This window comes from Stegostoma tigrinum, chromosome 3 (genome assembly GCF_030684315.1).
Source record: "Stegostoma tigrinum isolate sSteTig4 chromosome 3, sSteTig4.hap1, whole genome shotgun sequence".
NCBI lineage: Eukaryota > Metazoa > Chordata > Chondrichthyes > Orectolobiformes > Stegostomatidae > Stegostoma > Stegostoma tigrinum.
In genome coordinates, this window is record NC_081356.1 from 101,571,821 (window position 1) to 101,593,755 (window position 21,935).

Genomic DNA, 21,935 nt, shown 5'->3' on the forward strand with positions numbered 1-21,935 from the left:
AGATATTGTAGACTTGGTTTTGTTGTTTGTACTGATGCCATGTCTTTGTTCAGTGTGTCTCCAGCAAATGATCAACGACAGACAACATCTGAAAGTCAAGAAGCACAATCAGGCATGTCCTGTGGTGCATACTTCTCTCAATCCACGTTGAGTCGGTGTCAGAGAACTGATGCAAAGCTATCCATAGGAGCTCCAGAATCAAATGCTGATGTTTCATATTTTGGTTACTCCCAACAGGTATGCGTGATGATTTTCAAAAATAATACTCCATTCACTTATAGGTTAGTTTTGCTTGTTTTAATAGGATGTGTGTGTCCGGGAAAGTCAGCTTTTATTACATACTTGCCCTTGAGAACGTGATGGTGAGTTGCATCACATACTGCAGTCTGTGTTTTGAAACTACCACAAAACTATTCGGGATAAAATGCCAGAACTTTCTTTAAAAGACACATACTGCTGCTATGCTGAGTTGGTGCTGTAGAGTGCAAATGTTTATGGTGGTAGACAGAATTCATTCTTGAATGCTGTTGGAGCTGCACTTATCAACTACAGACAACATCTGAAAGTCAAGACGCACAATTGGGCATGTCCTGTGTGATGCATACTTCACACAATCCACGTTGAGTTGGTGTCAGAGAACTGATGCAGAGCTATCCATAGAGGCTCTAGAATCACATGCTGATGTTTCATATTTTGGTGGAAATAATTCAGAGATGGAAAACATTCCACCATATTTTTAATTTATACAATGATGGTGGTAAGGTTGGAGCTTCAGCCTCCTTGTAGTACATCAGCTGCTGACTTGCTGTAGCCACTGTAAATATGTTGCTGGTCTGGTTAAGATTTTGGTGATCCCCATGATCCAGTGACTTTGCCTTTATTGCAAAAGGGTTTGAGTATAGGAGCAAGGATGTCTTATTGCAGCAATGTAGGGCCTTGGTGAGACTAAACCTGCATACAGATTTGGTCTCCTCACTTAAAAACAGTACTTGCCACTGTGGGAAGTAAGTGAAAATTCAGCAAACTAATATCTGGGTTAGATGCTGCTTGGCCTGCTGTGTTCATCCAGCTTCATGCTTTATTATCTTGGATTCTCCAGCATCTGCAGTTCCCATTATCTCTGGGTTGGTTTGATAGGTTTGTCATATGAGGGGAGAGTACTTTGACAGCCTGTATTCATTGGGTTGAGATCCAACTGAACTGGCAATTCAAAATGGGCTAGAAACACAGCAGAGCCCACATCTCTGAATGAATTTATGAAATTAAGGCAAGATCTGAAAAAGTAGACTGTGAACGTCAATTTAAGAGTAAATCTACACAAAACAGTGGGAGTTGTTCAGAAAGGTGTTGGGAAGAGAGTACAGACCTATCATTTTCCTTTTAGGATGAAATATAGGAGCAGCAAGCCCAGACTACCCTGGATGTCTAGGAATATTCAGGACTGGATAAGAAAGTATAGCAGGTACAGAGGGAGAAAGTCAATGGTGGCCGTAGAAGCCTGTAGAAAGTGCAGGGGGAACCCATGAAACCAATTAGGAGAGCAAAGAGGAGGGAATGACTGGTCTCTTATTGTTTGCAACATAAATAAACTGTATGAATGAGAATGTAAGGGGGTTGGTAAATAAGTTTGTGAATAGCACACCGATTAGCCAAATGGTTGACAGTAAGGAAGAGGATCTTAGATTACAGGAGGATATAAACAAATTGGTGACATGGGCTGATTAGTGGCAGATGGAATTTAAATTTAATAAGTGTGAGGTGATGCACTTTGGGCGATGTCACAAGACAAGAGTATATTCAATGAATGGCAGGACAGTAGGAGCTCTGAGGAACCGAGGAATCTTGGAGTCACTTGTCCATAGATCCTTAAAGGCAGCAGACAGATTAATATGGTAGTTAAGATGACATACAAGGATACTTGGATTTATCAGTTGAAATATAGTTTATAAGGGCAGAGAGGTTATGTTGGAGCTGTACAAGAATTTGGTTAGGCTACAGCTGGACAACTCTGTGCAGTTCTGGTCACTGCCCTATTGGAAGGATAGGATTGCACCTGAAGGGATGCAGCAGCGATTCGTCAAGATGTTGCTTTGGATGGATTGCTTTAGCTACGAATAGAGGCTGGATAAGGCCAGGTTGTTTTCTTTGGAGTAGAGAAGATTGAGAAAGGATCTGATAGAGCTATATACGATTATGAGAGGAATGGACAGAGTGGACATGCATAGAAAACAGCCAATCCCCTTAGTTGAAGGGTCAGTAACAAGGGGCACACTTTTCAGTTGAAAGTCAAGAGGTTTAGAGGCGATTTGAGGAAAACCTTCCACCCTCTGGGTGGTAGGAATCAGGAATGCACTACCTGTGATGGTAGGTAACCTCAACCTTTAAAAGATATTTGGATAAGCACTTGAAATATCATGACATTCAAGTTTGTAGGCCGAGTGCTGGAAGTAGGACAAGTATGGATTTAGTGCAGTTTTGGTGATACAGACTCAATGGCCATAGGGCCTCTTCAGTGCTGTATGATTCTCTGAATCAAAAAAGCTAGTCCAATGGCATTACCCAATGCCACTGTCTCCTTTCAACTGATGAGGATTAGACCAGGTCGGTTATTCTCTTGTGTTGGTTCACTCTCCGACTGCTGCAAGCTCAGTGGCAAACGTATCCTTCTGAAGAAGCCACTCTGGTGATAGACTTTTGAAGTTCCCCATGCAGATTATATTCTTTTCCCCTTCAGTGTTTCTTCCAGGTGATTTTCAATATGGAAGAAAACTGATTTATCAACTTGGGGCAAGACAGTACTGGTATTGAGCAAGAGGCTTCCTTGGTCAAGTTTGGCACGCTGCTGTGAGACCTCATAGTGTCAGATGGTGTGTTCAGCATTCCAGGGCCACCCTTTCCCTTCCTCCCATATCCTGCTCTCAGAGGCTTATAAAGTTAAATGGAAGGCCCATTAAATGTTCAAACTGTGACTGTTTTATTTGTCATTTTATAAATTTTGTTATTGTAGGAAGACAATTTTTGTAAAAATGTTTTGAAAATATTGAAAAGACAGAATCTTTTGAGAAACTAATGATGTTTTCAGTCTTTTGGTAAATAGAACTTAAACTAGCATTTGGAGACAAGCATGCCAGTTGGTGACCAGGGTGAACATAAAAACCTATGTGTGAATGTGTATCTGCTTGAAGTTGATAAAAACAAATGGAAAGAATACCTAATTACTAGTGGAATGCAATCTAAAGTCTAATGCAACTAGCACTTTTATGTCGACTTACTAAGTTCAAACTCAACTGTTGGAAAATAGAATCCTTACTCTGAATTGTTGTTTTGTTCTGAGGTGTAATGAAAGGAGTGTGCTTGGATTATCTTGCTTTCCAGGCAAAATTTTCTTGGGGGTGTAAAAGTATGGAAATTTGTTTTGAGCGCAATCAACACATATCATCAAAGAAGCGAAGAATGAATTGGTTCATATTACTTCAAACTCAGTTTTAAATCTGATGTTTTCAGATTAATATCATAGAAGCTCAAAATGCAGAACACCAGGAGACATCGAACACTTCTGAAGAGAACCTAGGTAAGTTTATTGCTGTCTTTTAAAACTTAATTGTCCATTTCCACTCATGTAAGTTTACTGCTTGAGCTTAAGATGGAGGGAGTAGTTAGCTATCATTGGGTCCAAATCATTTTGTTTAAAATACATTTACATTATGATTAAATACCACCAGCAAGGCTGGTATTTATTGTTCATCTCAAATATCGTTACGAAGCTCTTGAACTGTGATAAACACATATTGTAGCAGTTTATTACTTACTGTGTGTTTTACTGGGGACTTCAAAGGGAAGTTAAGTGTTAACTACATTGGTTTGGGACTGCAGCCACCTCTAGCCTTGAGCAGATGAGGTTGTTCTTTTCCATTTTCTAATGGAGCCAGTTATGATTTTATGTCATGATGATAGCTTCATGCTCATTTTTACTGATATTAGATCCTCTTCTGAATTTTTTTTCAAACTACCAAGTGAAGTTTAAATTCTCATATCCTGGATTACTGTGCTGCAATACCCATCATTAAGGAATTTATATTACATGCTATGTTTTCCTTTCAGATTTGTAAATGACATCTAGTGTTGTAGCTTTAACTGATGATTATGAAACGATTCTTTGTTTGACATAATGCATCAGAAAATTTTCGTTTTTTTGCGTGCTTAAATTGAATTGTCAGCTATCTTTCATCTCTGAAATGATTGATCATTTCAGCTGCGCTCATGATTTTGAATATAAATAACCCAGGCTCTCTCTACCTCCACCTGATCTGCTTTCAAATACCAGCTTTTAAACTTAAAAACTATAGGGGCAGTGAAATTTCTCCAATTCTTTAACTGAGGCCTTAACTGTCTTTGTGGATGTAAGAGTTTCCATGAACCTATTGGAGAAAGTGTAAAGGAGGTCTTATAGTGTCCTAGACACAGACTGATCACTATTGTTGTGATTATCTGTCATGCCAAAATGGCCTCTGTGCATGTACATGCACAAACACAGCCTATAATGTCACCAACAGGACAGACCACTGGAAATCTGTGCACTTGCCGCTGACATCACTATGTTCTGAACACAGTGATGTCAGCAACAGCGCAAGCAGTGCTGCTGAGGGATCGAGGATGAATGGGGACAAGGGAGAGGCAGAGGTTGGTGCTAAAAAGGTGGAACTGGTGGGCGCAGCAACAAACACCAGTTCCATGATTAGCAACAAGCAAGCATACCAGGTCCTAGCCTCTGTCACTGGAATGGAATTTGGAGAAGGATGGCAGTGGGAGCTAGGCTTCATTTTGTTCAGTGCCAAGGATAACTTGGAATGCTCTGCATACATTAAAAAAATTTGAAAATCGTCTGAAAACTTTGTCTAAATTTTCCACAACACATCTTAGTGACTGGCTTCCATTTTCTGTTGCTTACCAATGATGGTTTTCAACTAGTAATCACTGCTAAAGTTGTGAGCTATGTGGAAAGAATGACTTTTGCATTGAAAGGTGAAAGGGGATCTCAGAGAGTACAGAGTGGATAAACTTGCAATGTTATGAGCATACAACAGATAAATATTGGCCCATCCTGTTTCTTCTGTATAATTATAATGCATTTTGCCTCATAAGACTTACATTTCAACCCCATTCCACTGTTGAAGCCTTGTCATCTGGGCTGATCACCATAGACAATTAGAATTCAGATGATTGTTCTGGGCCCTAATTAATATCAATTCAAATTAACTTACAAATCTAGTGTAAGCAACAGTTTCAAAACATTCAAAGGCACATAATTATGGGGGCAAAACCTCTGAATCATGGAGGATCAAGTTGATTCTTCAAATGCAGAGACATTATGCTCATTCTTATGGATGAACTAAGTGCCATTCAATGTCCATCCTGGGCCTCCTGCAGTGCCACAACAATGCCACCCGAAGATTGCAGAAACAGCAACTCATATTCCGCTTGGGAACCCTGCAGCCTAATGGTATCAATGTGGATTTCACAAGCTTCAAACTCCACCCCCCACCCCCCCCCCCGCCCACCCACAACTGCATCCCAAAACCAGCCCAGCTCATCCCTGCCTGCCTAACCTGTTTTTCCTCTCACCTATCCCCTACTTCCACCTCAAGCCGCACCCCCATTTCCTACCTACTAAGCTCATCCTGCTCCCTTGACCTTTTCATCCTCCCCGGACTGAACTATCTCCTCCCGACCTCCCCACCTACACTCACTTTTACTGGCTCCATCCCTGCCTCTTTGACTTGTCTGTCTCCTATCCACCTACCTTCTCCTCTATCCATCTTCGATCCACTTCCCCCTGTCTCCCTATTTATTTCAGAAACCCCTTCCCCACCCCCATTTCTGATGAAGGGCCTAGGCCTGAAACGTCAGCTTTCCTGCTCCTAAGATGCTGCTTGGCCTGCTGTGTTCATCCAGCTCTACACCTTGTTACCTCGGATTCTCCAGCATCTGCAGTTCCTATTATCCCTAATAAAATAGTTTGCTTTTCCTTTCTGCTAAGCTTTTTTAGAGAATAGGATCAATTTCACAAAAATATGCTTCAACTTTGCTGCTTCATTTAGTAGCAGTGCATACTGGAAACCTACATGCCATGAATTTTTGCCTAATTTTACCCCTAATATGTTTTAGATAGTCTATACTTATGCCGTCATTGGAAGTTAAGGTTTGACACAATTGCTGAAGACTTTGTAAATAGTTGAATAAGACAAATTAATGATTTGTAAATTATTGAAAGGATTTTATTACTGAAACTTCAGAAATTTTGTAAATGCTATCAAATTTGATCCAGTAGTCATTCAAAGCTTAATTCTGGGTATCCTTTGTGTTTTATATGTGAAGTATTCAGTAACAACAGAAACAAGACAAATATGAAGTATTTTTGATAGAGGAACCAATTTGTTCAACTAGATATGTAGATGAGAGATAGTAGGAACTGCCGATGCAGGAGAATCTGTGATCACAAGGTGTTGAGCTGGATGAACACAGCAGGCCAAGCAGGAAAGCTGACGTTTCGGGTCGAGACCCTTCTTCAGAAATGCTTCAGATATGTAGATGATTGCATTACCTTAAGTTTTCTCAAAGCAGCCTGTGTTTTCAGCCTAGTACTCATGGTAATTATTAAGAGGATCAGGTGTCAAACAGTGAACTTTTATTATTTTGCCTGTAGGCCCAGCTTGGAGGATTGACAGATATGTAGCAATGTAAACTGTACCTTGCTGTGCCCATAATAATTGTCTTGTAGCCCTTTTTGAAAACTGTAGATGATTCATTGGGAATTCATTTGGAATTGGCCTATGACTTTCATTGTTTTGCACTTTCAGTTTAAATTCAGTGACCCTGTTGTTACTTTTGTTTTAGAGCACATGATGGAAATGGGAAATCCAAATGAAGAAACATTTGTATTGACCCTAGTTGAGATACCAGTCTCCTCCTTAACGGATTATGATGCCTCTTCTGCTTCCTTCACTCCTGTCTCAGAAGGCACCTTAACAGTGGTTGAACCAGTTCTTCCCTTGCCTACAGAAAATGTTGAAGTTAGTGAATCTGTGAGGTAAGCCCTTTATTTCCAGGATTGAGATGTAACTTGAGACTGTCTTGAATGGAAGACCTCTTATTTTTTAAACTGGGTCTGTTCGTTCTACTCTTGCCAATAAATGGAAACAGTGCCCTGGTAGCCACATAATCAAGTCTCCTCAGGATTTTATACATTTCGATAAGATTACTTTTTATTCTTCTAAACTCTGCTGAGTGTAGTCACAATCTGTTCGACCCTTCTTTATCAAGTAATCCCTTCATCCCAAGAGTGAATGCAATGTACCTGTAACTGCCTCAAATGCCATTACATCCTTTTCGAATAAGGAGATAAAAAAACTTAACCGTACTCCAACGCCCTGAACAACATTCACACTAACAATGAAAATGGCTTGGGCTGAAGAAATTATTTAAATTCAAACCACTGTCTTTAATCATTGAAGAAGGTGAACAGGCAATAGCTGCTTTAGCTGGTAATAGCTAGAGTGTACATATGTGGCGAGACTTCCTGGCCGTCTCATTCACCATGTCTAATTTGTTTATTTTCCAGTTTGGCGTTTTGCTTGATTTCCTAAGCTTACAGGAGTGGAAAAGCTATTATTGGCATCAATGTATTTTAGCTAGTTCTCAGTTTTAATATCAAAGATTGATTGATTATATTTGATTGTATTAGCAGCAATATACATCAACTTATATGAATGTTTGCATTAATGATTGTAATATATAATTTGCACCATTGTGATCTCCAAAGACAGAGAGCTTGCTTACTTCTCGGGTAGATGGTACACTTTAAGTTGATGCCTATGTTTGGCTGACACTGTTGAATTAAAAACTTTTTCTCCCTCTACTTTGCCCAGACTTATTTGCATATGATATTGACAATATCCAAGTGCTTCCAGCTGAGCATGCAACACCAAAGAAAATTACCTAAGTTTGCTAAGAGAAGAATGTAAGACAGTGAGACAGTTTTTGAACAGAAAAAACAAAGAACTGCAGATGCTGGAAATGAAAACAAACCCAGAAGTTGCTGGGTAAACTCAGCAGGTCTGGCAGCATCTGTGAGAGAAAGCAGAGTTCATGTTTCAGGTCTTCTTCAGAACCGAGAAGAGTCACTGGACTTGAAACGTTAACTCTCCTTTCTCTCCTCAGTGCTGCCAGATGTGCTGAGTTTTCCCAACAACCTCTGATTTTTGTTTTTGGACTAGCTTTTTTTAATCTAGTTAAGAGCTCGTGTAGATAGGGTGAATTTTGAGTGGTTTTTATCTACATTGAAAACAAAATGTTGTGGATGTTGGAAATTTGAAATAATAAGTAAAAATACTGCAAAACTCACCATTTTAGGAGAGATCTGGTAGCATATTTTGAAAGAAAAAGTTGGTTAATTTTTCAGGAAGATGAACTGAATTTTCATCCATCTGAAATGCTAACTCTGTTCTGTCATGCACTTTAAGCAGCTAATGGTTCTAAGTCCGCACAACCTTTGAAGTGACCATATTTATGATACAAACATTGTACATAGTACAAAAACATATATTTAAAGTATTTATTTTAACCATTGTGCATCTACACGCAGCTCTGAACCACCAATGGAGGCACCCACAGTATCTAGCTTTTCAGATTCAGTGTCACATTCAGAAAATACACAACAACAATGGAGTTCAAATGTGCCAAGATCAAATATAGGACAAATGCAGAGAAAAAGGAAAGCTCATGCTTTTGGTGATGAGCAAGATTCTCCAACTAAAAAAAGCCCAGCAATTATATCAATCAATGAGGAATCAACAGAAAAGGTTCAACTAAATGAAGGAATGGCTCAGTCAAAATTAGCCACCTTTACATCACCTGAGGTACACTTTTTTTTCCTCTTTATATTAAGACTTTGAAGGAAGATTGACCTGCACTGTGGTTTATAGATGCAGTCTGTGAAATAGAGCTACTGGTGTTTGGTGAATGATGTTTGACTAAACATGCTCTAAATGTTTTAGTTGGCTAGTTATTTTCCTCTTCCCATCAGTCTAGACTTGTGCCTTTGCTGCTCTGTGTGTGTGTGTTTGGTTTCTGGTTATATATCCACTTCAATGTGTCACCATCCACCTGAATGATCCTTTTTAATGGCTGCAGTTGATGTTGCTGTGACTGCATGGGTATATTTGTTGAACATGCAGTCACAGTGTCTGTGTTGCTACTGTCACTAAGACCACAAGTAGCTGCGTATTGTCGAAGAACAATATTTTGGATGGTTGTTGATTGCTGAGCCATTCCCAACCTTTTGCTGCCTTGCTCAACCACCCTGCTCACAGCCCCTCTTTCTCAACCACCACCGACTGTCCAAACCAGTGTTTATGAGATGCTATAGAGCTGCACAGCACAATTCCTGCTCCACGTTTGGTAACACTTAGACTAGAGAATTGAACTCCAGCGCCTGGCATTATTACAGTGTAAGAGTACAGCAGTGTTAACTTGAATAACTAATGTGCAAGTAGATAGCTGCAAAGCTATTTTTCCATAGTATTTCCACAACAAGAAGGGACTGTTTATTTACATTGGTAAAGGGCTTCTAAAAATCAAGCACAACGATCCAGAATATTGAACTTCAGCTATACTTGATCAACTACCAGGCAAATTGGAAAAATGTTATCACTTTTCAGAATTGATGAGCAAGAAATAAGCTCATTTCAGCAAGATACCATATGCCACAATACAGTAGTTGCTTCCTATTAATCTTCTGGCCTGTATTTCTTCTATTGAGTTTGGTAACTCTTCTATGTTTTTTGTGCAGGAATGTCCAGCAGCTGTTACAAGTGGAATATTAAATTCCAGTAAGTCAGTTTTCTTATTTGAAGGATAATGACAGTATTTTTAGTGTTAGTAATAATTTTCATGTTGCCTTTCTACTGTTAAAAATTGTAAGGGAAGTATGATTGTCATGACCGGTTCTTTTTGATTGAACACCATAACGACCTTACTTCTTCGAATCGTGTGCAAGTGTTTGAATCCTCTTTTAATGTGTAACCCTATTAATGTTAATGGATGTGAACTTGGGTAGATGTCAGTAGGAAGAAGCTGGCACATGGTTTCTTCTGCCCTAAACCTAACTTTGCATCTAGCTGCTAAATCCAGACTCTTCATATTCTGGTTGAATGATGCCCTTTGTTTCATCTGTGTAAGCTGTTTTTCACACTTTACTAAACTAGACAAAGTATTCCTTCCCCATAACTTCACTTCAGAAAAGAAGCACAATTTGCACCCCATTATTTGTAATCAAAGCAGAAACTCCACCCAATTATGTTTTTTTTTAGATGATAACTCCATAGCATGCTGACACTGTGTTCATATTTGTGGGAGCCCATGTTTATGTTAACCATGTGTGGTCTATTTTGCAAGTATTCTCATTTGTTCTTCATAGGTGCTACTGAAATGAATTTTCAGTTGGAATCCAGAGAAGGCTTCATATCTGTTACACGGGATAGCATTAGTAATCCTGTTCCTATTGAAACAGTGACTGAGACGCATTCTGAGTCACTTAAAGAAATAAAAAAGCCTAGTTCACGGATAAGAAGAGGTACTTAGCTAATTTCACAATGAATTGCTTTTATTGTATTTTTGCGTGGTGAACACTTACAGAAATGGGTTTACACAAGTCATTTGTTAAACTTGAACAACAATACAGTTGAGAACTGACTTGATCCTGGTCATAACCTCTACATTATGTTGAACAGTTGGAGGATTACATTCTTGCATCCACTCATTTTTCTTAGTACTTCTGTTCAACTTAGCCCAATCCCCGGTCTTGATGAGTTTGCATTAAGCTTGTATTAACTACTAGTATTATTGACGTTAATCTGTTTGGAGAGTCAGACTGGATTTTTTTTTGCAGTCTCTGCAATTTATTTGATAGTTTAGTGCTGTGGTCTCACTCCTCCTTTTATACATGGTTTATTGATTTTTGTGCCAGAGTGCAGCTGTGACTAATTTAATGATTGATTTGATGACATTTTAAATGTAAACCTGCTTTGTGATATTCTGCACAATTTAGGAAGCATAGTTCTTAAGATTTCAACCCATTGTTTAAAATTTGATTATTCCCTGTTTAACTTGGGTCTTTATACTTTCTAGGAAAACTCACTGTGAAACCTAATATTTCTACAAAGAGAGGTACATGTACTCTTGATACTAGCCTTCCCGGCAAAAGTAAAGACTCTTTGAAGCTTTCAAGAACGCCCAAAAATTCGCCTTCTGGAAAAAGTTTACATGCTGAACCAGCATGTAATTTGTCAGTTGATATGGACTTTTCACAGCAAAAACTAGGATCTGCGTTCTGCAACCAGGATCAAACTGATGGCCAAATACATACAGCTACCACTGAAGCAGGACATTCTGCAGAGACTTTGGCAGTAGATATACATGTGGGCGCAACAGTAAATAAAAATGTGGATATTTCAGCAGAGCAATCTGAAAGTAGTATGCAAGAAACACCTTCAACTTCTGGTACAAATCTGACAAGGTAAAATTGGAAAAATATCACTTTGATATTTTCTACCCTGTATTACTGAACATGGGTTTTACATATGAGGCTATCTTTGTGACTGATCTCTTTTGCACTAAGCTGCAACTGTTCTTAATCTGTAGCATTCTGAGTTTGCTACCGTAGAGTTAGGATTGCTCACATCTTCAGGAATGCTTTTTTAAGACTTGTATATTTGTAGATTACTGAATACAGCTGTCTTGTATAGTGTCTAATGCATGTTCTTCACTTGTATCTCTCTCACCTGATTTTCTCGCTACCCCTCATATGTCAAACTAACATTATCAGTTACTACAGCATTTGCATAATCACATCTTCTATCTTCTCTCAAGTTTTCTCTTACTTCGTTCACATAATTCCAGCATAATGATGTTTAGCAACTTTATCGCCATCTCTTCACCACCTCAGCTATCCCTGTGTTGAAATCTCTTAGACCAGCATGACTTGGAACTCTATCACAACTTGATTCACTTGACTTCTGTGTAGGGGTGATTGTTCACTATCATTTATGAAAGTGCTGTACCATTCTATGTGACATTTGATGAAGTATGGTTGTCTCTGTCCCATACCCTGGTTTCGTCCTCCTTGGCTTGAGTAAGATTAGTGCCTTCCTCTTTCTTTTGAACATTCCTTCTAGTGTGTGGACAAGCATGATCATGTTGATCTGCTCAATTAGTACTGTTCCCTCTGCTTGTCTTCCTGTAGTTGCCTGATCTAATTTCAAAGTCAGAGAGTCATACAGCATAGAAACACACCCTTCGGCCCAACTTGTGCACCTTGACCAGTTTCCTAAACTGAACTACCCTGAGTTGCCTGTGTTTTGGTCCATATCCCTCTAAACCTTTCCTATCCATGTACCTGCTCAAATGACTTTTTACATCTTGCATTTGTACCCACCACTACCACTTCCTCTGGCAGCTCATTCCATATACATACCAACCTGTGTGTGAAAACATTGCCCCTCTGGTCCCTTTTAAATCTTATCCCCCTCACCTTAAACCTATGTCCTGTTGTTTTCGCCTGCCGTCCCCTGGGGAAAGGATGTTGGCTATTCACTTATCTATGTCCTTCATGACTTTACAAATCTGTACAATGTCATCCCTCAGCCTCCTACACTGCAGGGGAAAAAGTCCAGTCTACCAGCCTCTCCTTATACTCAAACCTTCCAGTCCTGGTAGCATCTTGTAAATCTTTTTGCACCGTTTCCAGTTTAATAACACCCTTCCTATAGCAGGGCGCCCAGAATTGCACACGGTGCCCAAATGTGGCCTCACAATTACTTGTACAGTTACCAGTGGTTTTGCCCTAACTCTTGATTTATACCACATTGATTGTTTTCTTCTGTGATCTTTTTCGATCTCTTTGACCTTTCCCTGGTTATGAGAAGATATGTTTAGCCTGAGATTGGACCTCATTTTATTCTTCTGCCTATTTTCATTCATTCATGTGAATGTGGGCATTGGTAGCTAGGCCAACATTTGCTGCGTATCCCTAATTATCCGGAAGAACATAATAGTGTGCAGTTACCTTCAACCATGACTTCGGGTGGATACACTTAGCAGCTTTGCTAGGAAAGGAGTACCAGAATTTTGACAGTGATTCAGCAGAAAATGTGATTATAGTCCCTAGTAAGGATGATGTGTGACTTGACGGGAGCTTTGGCGGTGTTGGTGTTCCCAAGTTTTCATGAGTGGTTCTGCCAGTGAATATCCATTGTTTCATTATTTTAATGTCGAGCTTAAGAGAGGCAAATTCTTGGGCATTAGTGACTTTACAGTTTTAACTGTGGTCTCTCCTCCTCTGTTTAACTGAAGATGAAGTGGAAACTTGCCAGTCATCAATATATGGCTCTGTAGTGAATATCTCGAATTTTTTTCACAAATTAAGCTCCTTTGACATGATGTAAACAATACCAAAAGAATGATTCAGAGATAGCAAGAATTGCGGATGCTGGAGTCAGAGTCAATACTGTGTGGAGCTGGAGGAACACAGCAGGTGGATGCTGGGAAGTTGTTTCCGTTAGGCGAGGGAGACTAGGACCTGTGGGCACAGCCTTAGAATTAGAGGGGGTAAATTTAAAACGGAAATGAGGAGACATTTTTTCAGCCAGAGAGTGGTGGGCCTGTGGAATTCGTTGTCACAGAGCGCAGTGGAGGCCGGGACATTAAATGTCTTCAAGTTGGGGATTGATAAATTCTTGATCTCAGAAGGAATCAAGGGCTGCGGGGAGAATGCAGGGAAGTGGAGTTGAAATGCCCATCAGCCATGATTAAATGGCGGAGTGGACTCGATGGGCCGAATGGCCTTACTTCCACTCCTATGTCTTATGGTCTTAACACTCTGTTAACTTTGAATACCACAAGAGTAATGTTAGATGCTATTTAAAATTGGTATGGATCCCTATGGTGCCTTGGTTAAACTTCTGATTCTCGATTTGGAAATTCTTTCAACTTGAAAGATTTCCATTAATGAGTACAACGTTCCTTGTTTAAAAGACAATTTTTTGCTTTAAACAGGAAATTTTATTTTTATTCAATGAATCCTTACCTGCGTTAATTATCTGATTAATTATTTAGACCAAACAGTACATACTGAACCTTTTTCTGTACTCTGGCCATGCTGACTAGTTCAAAAGGTTTTATCTGCGGACTAAATTGCTGTTTTGCATCACGGATTTGTGGAAGATTATAGTTGCCACACAGGAAATCCACGCTCTAGAGATATTGGAATTGGCATGAACATGAGTTGTGAAGAGGAGAAAAGATGGTTTCAGTTTAATGTTTTGAGGCCTTGAACTCTAGTCTGTGGTAGACCTTACTCCATTGACTTGTTTTGTTCATATTAATGAAGGTTTTGTTTGCTTAATAATTTCTGAGGTATCTCATTGATAAACCAATTATTTACAGCTGTTCTGATTTGGTGACAATTTTTCTCTGTCCCGTAATTTAGTAACTTGCATCAACACTGTTTTTAAACTGATCTGTACTTTAGTGGTCAATAACGTTGGGAATCTGACTTAACTCACAACTAGTGAAGTTTTTAATTTTAATATAATTGTGCAAAGTTTTATTTAACTTCAGATGTTTTACTTTATAATAATCATTTCAATTTGTACAATTTGTAGAGTTTTAATGCAGAGCATTCATATTCTCCTGTCATCGCACAATCCAAAAAAATAAATCAAATCGTTCAGCTACGATAATGAGCTTCTTGGTTTTCAATAGGCCTGGACGTAAACCACGAGGATTTTTATCATTTATATCTAAAAAACCCTCTGAGAATGAAAGTGAAACCAAACTGCAAAGAACAAAATTTCTGAAACCCCGTATGAATCTTCCAAGGTTTGCTGGAAAAAGGCCAATTCCATCTGAGGAAAATCCTGAAGAAACAAAAATAAATACTTCACCTGTTGCAAAAGGAAAGTCATTTGAAAAGCCAGGTGGCCACCAACTTGACAGCAGAAGTATCCCAACTGAAGTAAGTTACCCATTCTGCTTTTGACTTTCTTTTCCAACCCCACTCTGGGCTGTTCAGATGATTTTGTTAATATAGTTACTTGAAAGAAACTAACCAGTGGTGGGGGATGTGGTGGTCTCACATGATAGGAGATTCGGAAAGTTAAACTGAAAAGACAAAACAATCTTATGGATTAGCATTAGATAATTATAACCAGGGTGTGACAGGAAGGGAAAGACTATACAAGTGCATGTATTCACCAGCATATAAAGGTTACTGTAGAGAAAAATGGTAAAAGGATATCAGAGAAAGCTTAATGTTTGATTGGATGCAGCTTTCATTTAAAAAAAAACACAACGGGTAGGATGTATAGAAATAAATGAGTGTGCTATGATCAGCATTACAGAGACATAGTGACATGATGAGCAGTGCTGGGAAAATAAATATCTGAGGATATTTGACATTTCAGAAGGACAGGATGAAAGAAGGAAGGAAGGAAGATAGCTTTGTTAATAAATGATGTGATCGGAATGGTATTGAGAAATGATATTCATTCGTAACAATCAGTTTATTAGGAGATAATTATTTGTGACTAGCTAAGACAATTGAGGATGGTTTCACATTGAAAGGAAAAGTATACATGAAGATTAGTAGTAGTCCAGAAGGTCAGGTCATTTTTACACACCAGCATAGTATGACTGAAAGAATAACAAAATGGAGGAAATTAGAGTATGAGAGAAGATCAGCATGAAATTTGAAACTAGACAATGTGTGAAGAGAAAAAAAGTGTAGCTAAATTAAAATGGTGGTCCCTGAAATGATCAAAGTGGGAAATTTAGTAAACAAATAAGGAAATGATATAAACTTTGAACAGAGTTTTGTCTTCACAGTAAAAAAACTCAAAAAAAAACTACCCTGGAATAGGGAAAAGAAAATCATGATGAAAATGGATGGAGGATTTAAAGCAGCTGTGATCACGAGAGAAAACGCGCAAAGAAAATCAATGGGACTAATGGCTGATGAGTTCTCTGGACCTGATGTCCCACATCCTGCGGCCTTAAAAGAAGTGCATGTAATGGCAGAGATAATGGGAACTGCAGATGCTGGAGAATCCGAGATAACAAAGTGTGGAGCTGGATGAACACAGCAGGCCAAGCAGCATCTTAGGAGCACAAAAGCTGACGTTTTGGGCCTAGACCCTTCATCAGAAAAGGGGGAGGGGAGAGGGTTCTGAAATAAAGAGGAAGGGGGGGAGGCAGATCGAAGATGGATAGAGGAGAAGATAGGTGGAGAGGAGACAGACAAGTTAAAGAGGCGGGGATGAAGCCAGCAGAGGTTAGTGTGGGTGGGGAGGTAGGGAGGGGATAGATCAGTCCGGGGAGGACAGACAGGTCAAGGGGGTGGGATGAGGTTAGTAGATAGGAAATGGGGGTGCGACTTGAGGTGGAAGGAGGGGATAGGTGAGCGGAAGGACAGATTAGGGAGGCGGGGACAAGCCGGGCTGGTTTTGGGATGCAGCAGAGGGAGGGGAAATTAAGCTTGTAAAGTCCACATTGATACCATTGGGCTGCAGGGTTCCCAAGCGGAATAATGAGTTGCTGTTCATGTGACCTTCGGGTGGCAACATTGTGTCACTGCTGGAGGCCCAGGATGGACATGTCTTTTAAGGATTGGGAGAGGGAATTGAAATGGATTTCACAAGCTTCAAAATCTCTCCTCCCCTACTGCATTCCAAAACCAGTCCAGCTCATCTCTGCCTCCCTCACCTGTTCTTCCTCTCACCTATCCCCTCCTCCCACCTCAAACTGTGTCCCCATTCCTACCTACTAACCTCATCCTGGCCCCTTGACCTATCCATCCTCGCCGGATTGTGACCTATCCTCTCCCTACCTCCCATCTACACTCACCTCTACTGGCTCCATCCCCACCTCTTTAACTTGTCTGTATCTTCTCCTCTATCCATCTTCGATCCACGTCCCCCTCTCCTCCTATTTATTTCAGAACCCTCTCCCCCTCCCCCTTTTCTGATGAAGCGTCTAGACCCAGAACATCAGCTTTTGTGCTCCTGAGATGCTGCTTGGCCTGCTGTGTTCATCCAGCTCCACACTTTGTTATCTGGCATGTAGTGGTTGACAGCATAGAAGCTGAGAGGATGTTTAAAACTAGCAGCACAGCTTAAAATGAAGAAGTGTCCTATTTAAGACAGAAATGAGAAGGAATTTGTTTTATCAGAAGTTTGTTATTCCTTTGAAATGCTCTTCCTCGGAGAACAGTGGAGATCGGGTCATTGAATATATTCAAGATCGAGTTTGTCAGAGTTTGATCTACAAAGTGGTCCGAAGTTTTGTGGGCGCGGCAGGCAAGTGTAGCTTAAGGTACACACAAAAGCAGAAATTGCTGGAGAAGCTCAGCAGGAGTGGCCGTATCTATGGAGAGCACTTCATTCTGAAGAAGGTCATGAACTCAAAATGTTTAACTCTTGTTAATTCTTGTTTTCTGTTCACAGATACTGCCAGACTTGTTGAGTTCTTTCAACAATTTGTGTTGTTGTGTATTTCAGATTGCCCACATCCATACTTTGTTTTATTTAAGTGGAGCGAAGGATCCAAACAAATTTTATAACAATTTTATCAAATGGTGAAGCAGACTCAAGGGGCCAAATAGCTTATTCCTCTTTCTTACGATCTTGTACTTATTTGCCTTTTTTTGCGATAGTACAGGTCAGTGTGGTGAGGGAAGAGTGACAAAAGCAAAATAACATGGATACTGGATGTTTGAAATAGTAAGAAAATTACTCAAACCTCAGGTCCAGTTGCATCAATGGGACGAGATCAGAGTTGTTTTAGGCTGATGAACTTGCATCGGAACTGGGGGTACTTAGGGATATCAGGCTTGAAGTGCAGAGGCAGGAAATGAGGGAAGGAAGGAAAGAATGAAAGGGAAGATCAGTGAAAAGGTGGAAGTTGGAAGAGATTAAATGATAAGAGATGATGGTGCAAGGCAAAAGGGGATGATGATAGAAACACCAAAAGAAGTGTGCAGAAAAGGTGTAAATGGGGAAACAAATAGTCGTAAATCCCTATTACACACATGATTGGCTGCTGGATATAAACTGGCAATGTGACAAGCCCCTGTGGAGATCCTGAAGGCTTACATTTAGCGTTAGGATTTTGATTCAAAACTTGGTTAAAGTGCTTGAAGGGAACCAAATTAGCACTGTCCTTTTTATTCTATCAGTACATTACTCCCTTCCCTTTTCCCTTGTTCTATTCCCAACAGGACATAAGCAGTCCAGAGTAGAGTATTAAAGATCTCCTGCCTTAGTTAACTATTTTGAAAGTACTTGGGCAGCACGGTGGCTCAGTGGTTAGCACTGTTGCCTCCGCACCAGAGACCTAGGTTCATTTCCACCCTCAGGCAACTGTCGATGTGGAGTTTGCACATTCTGGATGTGTCTGTGTAGGTTTCCTCCATGTGCTCCAGTTTCCTCCCACAGTCCAGAGATGTGCAGTTTGGATGGATTAGCCATGCTAAATTTCTCCATAGTGTCCAGGGATGCGCAGGTCAAATGGGTTAGCCATAGAAAATGCAAGGTTACAAATTAGGGGTCTGGGTAGGATGCTGTTTGGACGGTCGGTGTGCGTTCAATGAGCCAAATGGCATGCTTTCCACACTGTAAGGATTCTTTTAAAGAAGTATTATATAAATTTCCCCGCGACCGTTTTCTGGAATGTAAGTGAGCAGGTGATTTTTTCATCCCCTGTCAATTTTAAAGAATTGAACCAAAGAAATTGGGGTTATTGACCCTTGTTTAAATAAACCCTCTTAACCTGGAAATGATATGCTATTATTTGTTTTTTTCCCTTTTAGTCCGATTCTCATCAGAAGCCGTCCATGTGAGCAAATTGTGTCCCAGTTTTCTCAGAAAGAATATGTTTATACATCAACATGCTTTACACTTTATCCATAAAAGAGTGCTTTCTCAAGATCGTCAACATTTCTAGTAAAGACATTGAGTCAGAGTGCAACACATATAATTACGTATATCCATTTTTTTCTCCAGGTAAAACGTAAGTCCTCACTGCAGAGTTGGCAGTCAGAGTCTTACACAGAGGAGGTCTGCTGTGCAATGGAAGAAGGCACAGAACAGATGCAGCCAACAAGAGTTGCTGAATATTTCTTCAGTGATATTTTCACAGAAGTGGAAGAGGATGAAGAAGAATGCTCATAGCTGCATATTTAGCTGGTGCTGATACATACTATGTAATGTGATATGTTCAATGATATGATACAATCACAGAATTGGAGGACAAATGACATTAAAATATACAAGCATTGTTAGCTTTTATCTGTTCTGCTGGCACTGAGACCTCTGATAAAATACTACGTTCATGCTATGAATAGGCAAACAAAAGGTTGGTCAATCACTATTACCTTTCATGGTTGGAAATATCAAGATTTTGCAGGCCAATTAGTTGTAACAATGTATTTCTTATCAAATTCAAATGTGTTAAAAGTAACTGCTGTTTTACAATTCACAGTACATGATAACTCCCTTAACTATACAACAAGTTAATGTTTCATCAAAAAGTTGTTTACAATATTGATGAATTTCTAATACGTTTCTCCTTTAATCTGTGATTCCTTTGCTATAATGGGATGCTTTTGTCCAAGTGGATCTCACAATACAAAGTAGAAAAGTTTATTTTCATTTTCATTTTTTTTGTAGAAAGAGGAGTAGCAAGATGTGTGCTTTATTTTAGTAACCCACAATTTTGCATTGATGTTCAAAGAACAGACTACATCCTCAAAGTATTGCACTTTAACATCCAAGTAATTAATCAGGATCACTTTTAAAATATTAAATTTAGAATCCAAAATACTAATGGGTTACGATATATTTTGATAATTGCATTTAGCAGACACTTCTTTTTGGAAAAAAAAAGCAATGATTTCAATGATATATTTTTGCTTATGATAAATTTTAAATGCATCAGAATAAAGCAATAAATAGTGGAAACAAAATTAGAAAGCCCATATGAAACAGAACAAATGTATAGTCTGAAAAGGATAAACTATTGTTATAAGTCATTGACATCTAAAATGTCAGTGAGTTTTAAGTTCTTGGATGCAAATTATGTTGGTAGTGGGATGAAATAAAGTTCAGGGCTAGATATTTTGCGCATAAGTTATTACACAAGTGGCTGGGTACTAAATCTGATTCCAACGGTTTTTTTAAAAGAAAATTACCGAGGAAGTTATTCAGAAAATTGCACTGATAAATTGACAACATTTTAAAACTTCAATCTCTTTAAGCATTGGTGTGATGATGTAGCTAGCATGTTGCTTGGTGAGCATTTCTGAGGTAAGGATCTTTATCTTTATTACCTCATTTTATTTTCTTTGTAGATAATGTGCCTTGTCCAGCAAGTATTTTCATATTTCAGATTTAGTGTTTAGTGAAGGTGCTGTTCCTTTTAAAGTTTCAGAATGATGGCTGTATATTTGAGTAACTGATCAGAAAGAAACTTATACAAATTTGGATGTGAAACCGGCATCTCCAATGACAGCCCAACTTTAAAACTTTTCAGTGATTGATTTATATAAGATTGCTATGAACTGAGATTTATTTGCATGTCATACATGTCAACAATGAGATACACAAGTTTTCTTTTTGTGAAATTACTGGCACTTGTCTTTTGTGTCCTTTCAATGCAATTGTAAACAAAATTTCGAGACTACTTGTAGATATCCATTTGTGTTAAAGCGAAGTTATTCAAACTTATTTTGAAATTTTAATTTTTAAAAATAAAATCTGTTAGATATGTTCCCTTAGTTAACATTATGAACATGTGATATGTGTTAATTGAACTGTATTTTAATGTGGGCTCAATCACATTTGCAGATAATTTATCTCATTTTTTGTCTATGAATTATTATTTAAGATAATCCAGATGTAGCTGTAATATTTGTATTGACTTAGAAATGGGGGGAAAAAGATGAGGAATGCCATTATTTGGAACAAATTAAAATGTGAACCAGTTACAACTGCTAAGTGACCCAACGGTAACTCATGCGGTAAAATATAGACATTTGGGACAGCATATCTTAAAGGTACCATTTCACATTTGATATATCAAAAAAGACTGAAAGGGACTCAAAAACCGAAAGCTTGTGTTGTGGTACAAGGCTTCAACTTTGGTTGGACATAAATTTCATAGTTATGTGTAATTAGTTTTGTAACCAGGCTGGAATGAAGAAATGGCCAAGCACCATTGACACTGTCTGATTATAATCTCTGAAACAACATTAAGTTCAAAAGTTTATGCAAGATCTATAACAAATTCTGACTGATGACTGGGCATATAGAAGAAGAAATTAATCTTGGGCAGTGACATAGAAAAAAAGATATTGGATAAGCTCCATTGCATTCAAAAGAACTGAATACCAGGGACTGTAATGGGTACCTAATCCAGTACTGCCATTTTGTGCCACTACTTTGAATTTCTACCTAGTACTGTTGGGAGCAGATTAAAAGTGTTGAGAAGGAACTCAAACAGGAAGTAACTAACAAGTTAATTATGTTAAACTTCAAAAGTAATGCTAATATATGTGGTAATGCACAACAAATTATTTGAATTTAGCTTGTCCCTGTCAAAGCAACTGGGTCAGTTGCTTCACTCATATTGACATATACATATATGTAAATTACTGTTGAAGCATTGTTCATGTGATTGCAAATATGTATGTAGTTGTTTACTGAATGACTAACTCCAGAGTCATTACAACATCTTCCTTGTTTGGAAGGAACATTACAGTATTACTGCATAGATGTATTAATCTGTGGACTGCTTGTAAATTCTGTAAATAAAACATTCTTATATAA

General features: G+C 38.9%; 1 protein-coding gene across 3 annotated transcripts in view; it reads left to right on the forward strand.

The window, feature by feature from the left end:
* The window catches only part of LOC125451072 (transcription factor TFIIIB component B'' homolog), a 64,270-nt gene extending 42,335 nt beyond the window's left edge, over positions 1–21,935 (forward strand). For all 3 annotated transcript variants that reach the window (XM_048527776.2, XM_048527777.2, XM_059644791.1), the window contains 9 exons: positions 54–237; positions 3,505–3,571; positions 6,895–7,087; positions 8,642–8,915; positions 9,848–9,887; positions 10,475–10,630; positions 11,185–11,572; positions 14,818–15,070; positions 19,113–21,935. In XM_048527776.2, coding sequence (XP_048383733.2) covers positions 54–237; positions 3,505–3,571; positions 6,895–7,087; positions 8,642–8,915; positions 9,848–9,887; positions 10,475–10,630; positions 11,185–11,572; positions 14,818–15,070; positions 19,113–19,280 — 1,723 coding nt within the window. In that variant the 3' untranslated portion in view covers positions 19,281–21,935. The remainder of the gene's footprint in view (positions 1–53; positions 238–3,504; positions 3,572–6,894; positions 7,088–8,641; positions 8,916–9,847; positions 9,888–10,474; positions 10,631–11,184; positions 11,573–14,817; positions 15,071–19,112) is intronic.